Source organism: Oryzias melastigma, linkage group LG5 (genome assembly GCF_002922805.2).
Source record: "Oryzias melastigma strain HK-1 linkage group LG5, ASM292280v2, whole genome shotgun sequence".
Lineage (NCBI taxonomy): Eukaryota > Metazoa > Chordata > Actinopteri > Beloniformes > Adrianichthyidae > Oryzias > Oryzias melastigma.
In genome coordinates, this window is record NC_050516.1 from 29,902,771 (window position 1) to 29,908,770 (window position 6,000).

At 34.9% G+C, this 6,000-nt stretch overlaps 1 protein-coding gene across 1 annotated transcript in view; it reads left to right on the forward strand.

Annotated features, from left to right (window-relative positions):
* LOC112144900 (testis-expressed protein 264) overlaps nt 1-6,000 on the forward strand; it is a 54,459-nt gene that overhangs the window by 35,381 nt on the left and 13,078 nt on the right. Inside the window, exon 3 of the mRNA XM_024269768.2 lies at nt 2,305-2,470. Within this exon, the coding sequence (XP_024125536.1) occupies nt 2,305-2,470 (166 nt within the window). The remainder of the gene's footprint in view (nt 1-2,304; nt 2,471-6,000) is intronic.

The window sequence follows — 6,000 nt, forward strand, 5'->3', positions numbered from 1 at the left end:
GCCTGATTATCGGATGTTAGGAGTAACGGCATATCACCCTCTTTGATCTGGAGCACCAGCTGGAGTCTTGGGGACTCTATTCTTAGGAACCATTAAGAAACAACAAACACGAAGGTTCATCCTCTTGGGAACTGGCATGAACTCACCGTGAAATGGAGAAATACTGCTGTCACTACAAATCTTTCAATCTGAGTCCACCAAACAGCATTGTTCCAGGTCATATAGGAAATATTGACTTGAGAAAATTAGGTATTCACATATATAAAAATGTATTTTCAAGATATTTATGCTATGATAAAGACATCTTTAAATACTCAAATTCCGTGTTGCTATTTAAAGTGTCGTTAGCATTTATCATGAGGAAAAAAGAGCCACAGAGGCAGATGGTGACTTCTTAAACGTTACCAGAGGATTGGAGAGGAGAGTTGAGAAGCAAAGAGAGGACAGCAGTCTGAAGCCTCAAACAAAGATGGATTGCAGGGGTCTAAAAAGTGATGCATGACAGATGCCAAGAGAGAAGTGAGCGGTTCTCTTTAGTCCTGGAGTGAGCTGAGAAGGTCCCCATATACAACATCACAAAACCATTTTCCTTTGCAGTTAACTGGGGACACACTTGACAGATTATCAACCGCTGTTATAAATATCCTCCTTCCCAATCTGTTTGGTGCACAGGTATGTGTATAGAAAGTTCCACTGAAAAACATGTTTTGTGATCCACTAGAAGCTCTGGGGTGTCTAATGTTTATTATAAGGTTGTATTTAATCAAATTCAAGTAATAGGTTGTTATTAACGCATTTAATGGTGCTGGGTATCGATTATAATTTTCGCAATTTGATTTGATTCACGAAAGCCTGGATTCAGACTTTTTTCAATTCTTTTGATTCTTCAATTCAATTTCGAGTTTACACATTTGTACACATTTGTTTAGAAATACATTAATAATCTACTAGATAGTTATATTAATCTAATACAGTTCACATACTGTAAAATTAATTAGTGAAATAATGAGATTGTTGATAGTTCTGCTTTTCCTGGAGGGTGTTTCAGTTTGACCACTAGGTGGCGATCTCGCTATAACATTACGCCTTATTCCAGAAGAAGAACACAGCAAAAAAACACAAATGGTTACTTTAAAAAATATTTCCTTAAAATAATTTGTAAAGTTCATAACCTGTGAGTTTATAAAGATGTTCATTTAGTCAGCAATTTATATTTAGGTCGACCAAGCGTTAGCATTAGCCATCCTAAGGGAAATTCCATTAAACGTTAGCATCAAGCTAGCAGACTTTAGCTTCATGTGCTAAATCGACCTATATTTTTTATGAGTCGATTATTATTTTGTTAAGCTTAAATCAGTTTAAATCATTTAATCGATTTTATCATCTTAGCTCTACGTATTAACGCGTTAATTTTCATTAACGCAACTTAGTCACACCTCACGGAGCCTTGGTGGTGCAAGCTTGTACGCCGTCCATTAAAACACTTCCATGGTTTTTTACAAAAGAAATACATGTTCAGTTGGTTTTAGTACTTTAATCTTGTTTTTTTTTCTTCGATTTAGATCCCTTTTTTCACAAAAGGAGAACTATTTGATGTGTAGTCCGGTGCGTTGTCACGGTAACATGACAGGCGTCACTGAGGCTTGAAAAGCGATCTATATACCAATCGTCACGATTAGTTAAATAAAGCTTCAGTTCATAAAGTTCACCTTGCTTTTGTTCAGATAATGAAGGAAAATCTTTTACATTTTTTTATTTTTTATTTTTTATTTTTTTGAAGGTCTGCAGATTTGTTTTTTTATATCAGCATCTTTATTTCTTGGAGTAATACTGCAGACATGAAAATCTTTAGAGTTCTACTTATTCAACTGTTGATGTGTTTTGTGCTCACAATTTACACTTTGGGTTAGCACTTGATACATTTAAATATTTCAGAAAATAAAAATGAAGAAAAAAATTTTCTCTTTGGCCTGTTTTTGTTCAAAAGTTTAATCACAACTCAAAAGTGAGATCAATCTGATATATTTTTTCATTGATTGACAGTCTTAGCTATAAATAAATGTTCTAAATGTAGTTTTGTATGTGATTTCATTTATGATTATGCACCTGCAATAAGTGGTCTCCAAATACTGTAACTAAAAAAATAAAAAATAAATAAAAATGAATCAGGATCAATTGTTGTTAATTTTCCCAGGTTTGCGATTAATTAGTTAATTATTTTAATCGATTCCCAGCCCTAGTTTTTAGTATTTCCAAAAACATGAACTATATTTGATTTGCTATGTGTCTCTTTTTATACCTCAGGAGCGGAGACTATGGGCTCACCCATTCATGGAAATTTACAAAGACGGTCAGATCCAGTTCATGGCACCGCTGGACCGGCAGGAGGACTTTTATGTGCCCGAGTTCCGGCAGGTGGAAAGGCGGCTGCCAGAACGAGAAGAATCCTACAGCAGCACGGATGTCTCAGGTATGCAGTCTCAGGGTTTGATGGGCACAAACAGGAGAATGGCGTTTTTGGTTGAACCCTGCAGTCTGTCAACTTCAAATTATAAGAAAGTTTGATAATTTAGCACAAATGTGTAGTTTTTCTGTCAACATATGCACAAAGAGATAAATGCTTCTGCAGCTGAACAGTTATTCAAGCATTTAGCAAAAGCAGATTATGGGCGTTTCATTTGAAATACATTTCATGCACATTTTGCTTTGTGATACCATTTTGCTGAAACAACAGTCGTCAGCACTGCCTGTATTAAGCTTGCCGCTCTAAGTCCCGCCCTCTTCTTGCTTTAGGATATAACAGTGGTGTACTATGGAGTCTCGAAAGAGCCAAAATGAAATAAATATATACACCATTAAATACATAAATAAATGTGTCATTATTATTTAAAAGTGGCAATAAATAAATAAATGTTGAAATCAATAAATAAATGTGTCATTATTATTTAAAAGTGGCAATAAATAAATACATTTTGAAATCAATAAATAAATGTTGAAATAAATGTGACATTAAAATATTATAAATATGTCATAAAATACTTAAATGTGCTCTTTTCATATTTTAATGCCACATTTATTTCAACATTTATTTCTTGATTTCAACATTTATTTATTTAATGCCACTTTTAAATATTTTTATTTCAAATTGGCTCTTTTAACCTACAAGGGACAATGAAATAAATAAATATGTCATTAAATACTTAAATGTTACATTTTCATATTTTAATGCCACATTTATTTTAACATTTATTTATTGATTTCAACATTTATTTATTTATTTATTGCCACTGTTGAATAGTTAATGACACATTTATTTATTTATTTAATGGTGTATATATTCATTTGAATTTGGCTCTTTTCAGACTCCATAGTGTACTGTCAGGGCCTGCGAAGCTTTCAGTGAAGGCCTAAAATGATCTGAGAAGAAGTAACTAAATCACATCTTTCCAACTTCTCTCACAGCCCTACGCCCCAACTGCACTCCTGTCAGACTGTTTTTTCACATGGAAGTTTCTAACCAATCAGATTTTAGCCCTCACTTGTTGCTAGGTTCATGAAGTCTGCCTTACACTCATACATTCAGTGCTTCCATCCTCACTGCTGATTAAACTAAACTATATATATGGATTGACACGTCTACGTTGATTGAACCACTCAGAATTTGAATTAGAGTCTCTGTTGCTTCATGAGGACGGAAGATGACATAATCGCCTCTGATTGGATGTTCAAAGCTCGTGCTACCAAAAGCTAACTACGTCTGTGCTTCAGTCTTATAGCCGCCATGTGGTAGCTGTACACTTTTGGTTTATTTTTTTTTTTTTGCTGTTTTAAGGGCAGTGACGTGCAGTCAGGGGAGGCAAGGGAGGCAGAGCCTCACCAGCTTAAAAAATACAGAACTTAAATCCAATTAATATACTTTTCCCTTACTGAAAATACAAATAAATTACTATTTTTTTAGACATGTCCATTCTATGATTATTTTTTGGGTTTTCAACGTTTTTTTGGTGAAAAACTTGCAGCTGACGCTTTATTTTTATTACTTCATTTTTCCATTTCTAGCTATCTGTTTGATTACATTGGTATCACTTTGTGACTAGTATTTCTGTCCACTAAAAATGCTCTAAATTGTTTTAGAAGGAGCTGCGCACAGACTTCATTCATAAGTCAGAGGAAGTCCATAATAAAAATTTTGCTGATTTTTTTATTTTTTATGTTACACTTTGTAAACAAAAGAAAAATGTTGAAAGGAAATTCTAAAAAACAGACTTTAACTGTTGCAAATCATGAATAAGCTTCTCTGTACGGGGAATATGTTTGTAAATCTGACTGATGACGTCAAGGGATATCTGTATTGACACACCATTGTTTTCTAAATTCTTCTCTTTAAAAAATGCTTTTTGATGGACGGATGGGTCTGGCTGTTTGTGTTTCAGCGCGACATGTTTGGGTAGAATTGAAGGGAATAGGATCTTGTCTCCATGGCTGTTTTTGTTTATGAGCAGCTCTGCTGAGGCAAAGTGTAACTGACACCTACTTAGGTGTTAATGAAAAGCCTGAAGAAAACAGCTTCTGGTGAAAGTGTGTTGCCGCTCACTATGAGGCGACATGGAGCAATGTAAACCAGAGTTACCACTCACTATCAAATATATAACAGAGGATATAAAAAAAAAGATTTCAATGTTTTTTTTCACATCATTATGAGCAACCTCAGGAGTCATAAAAACTTTAGATGGACTTGATGTTTATTTGATATTAAATATAGAGAGCATCTTTTTGCTGCTTTAACTAATATGGGTTAAACCTGCACATTTGCACTGAAAATTTTGCACTAAAAAAATGTAAGATTTAAACTCTGACAAGTGATTTGCATCTGGATTCAAATTTTCAAATCAGTTTTTCATGAAGTTCGAATTTAGACTCCTAACTTAATTTCAACGACGATCCTATCCTGAGTTAATTAGCTTTTTTTTCTCAGGTTACGCCTCCCTCATAGGAAGAATCTCCTTTTTGTTCAAACGTAATTGGACAAATGTTCCTAACCTAATAAAAGGTTCTTTGTTAACACCTTTTTTTTTCAACAATTCTCTTCAATAGTCGCCTGAAGGCTGGACAACACCAAAGACGGGGCTTTTGTTTTTTGATCCTCTGCCGGGGCTTAACGGCAGCTCTCTTCAGGCTTCCTCTGACTTGATTTTCCTCATCATTAAGTGGAAAGCAGCTCAGCTGGGTTTAAGGGAAGTGCCTCTTTTAACTGCGCTGAATACTCCACTCCCTTACTGTTCGCTGGTTTGCTTTGGCAGCCTGTTGTGCTGGTTGTTCGTCTGCGCTCCCTCGTGTTCCCGGGATCTCTCTGACAGATTTGTTTTGCTTTCGCAGTGTTTGGAACGGACGGATTCATTGGCACTGACGGCTTCTTTAGCTGCATGTTGTTGGTTCACGGTGATGGCTTCTAAATGAAAATGTCATGCCCCCGACCTTTTTACCTCTTAATGGATGAAGAAATAATAGGGCACACCTGTCAATATAACCTTTGAGGCAAATGACAAGTTATATTTGAGGTCCTGTGTGATTCATAAACACCTCCGTCAGTTTCTGTATGATTAACCTCATATTTAGGCTGATAATTTTAATGCAATGCTTATGGAGATTATTCAAATGAGCCTTAATTTATGGAAGTGTATTGCATTCATTAAAAAACAAAAGACCAAAAAAACCATGAGTGATCTTCGTTCTCGTTTTGTAGTATAAAAACAAAACACTGGCGTTTTTGTTTTAATTATATTCCAGTTTTTAAGAACTACAAAAGCAAAAACCACAAACAGCTCATGAGAATTATGAGATGACTTGCAATTAAAAGTTAAAAGCCTCAAAGTGCCCCTGTCATAGACACGTCCATTTTTGTTTTTAGTTCTACTGACTTGTATGAACTGTTTGTAAATTTATTTTTGTGGTGATGCAGAAAATGAGGAATTTCTAGTTTCTGGATGAAAAAAGATCCAC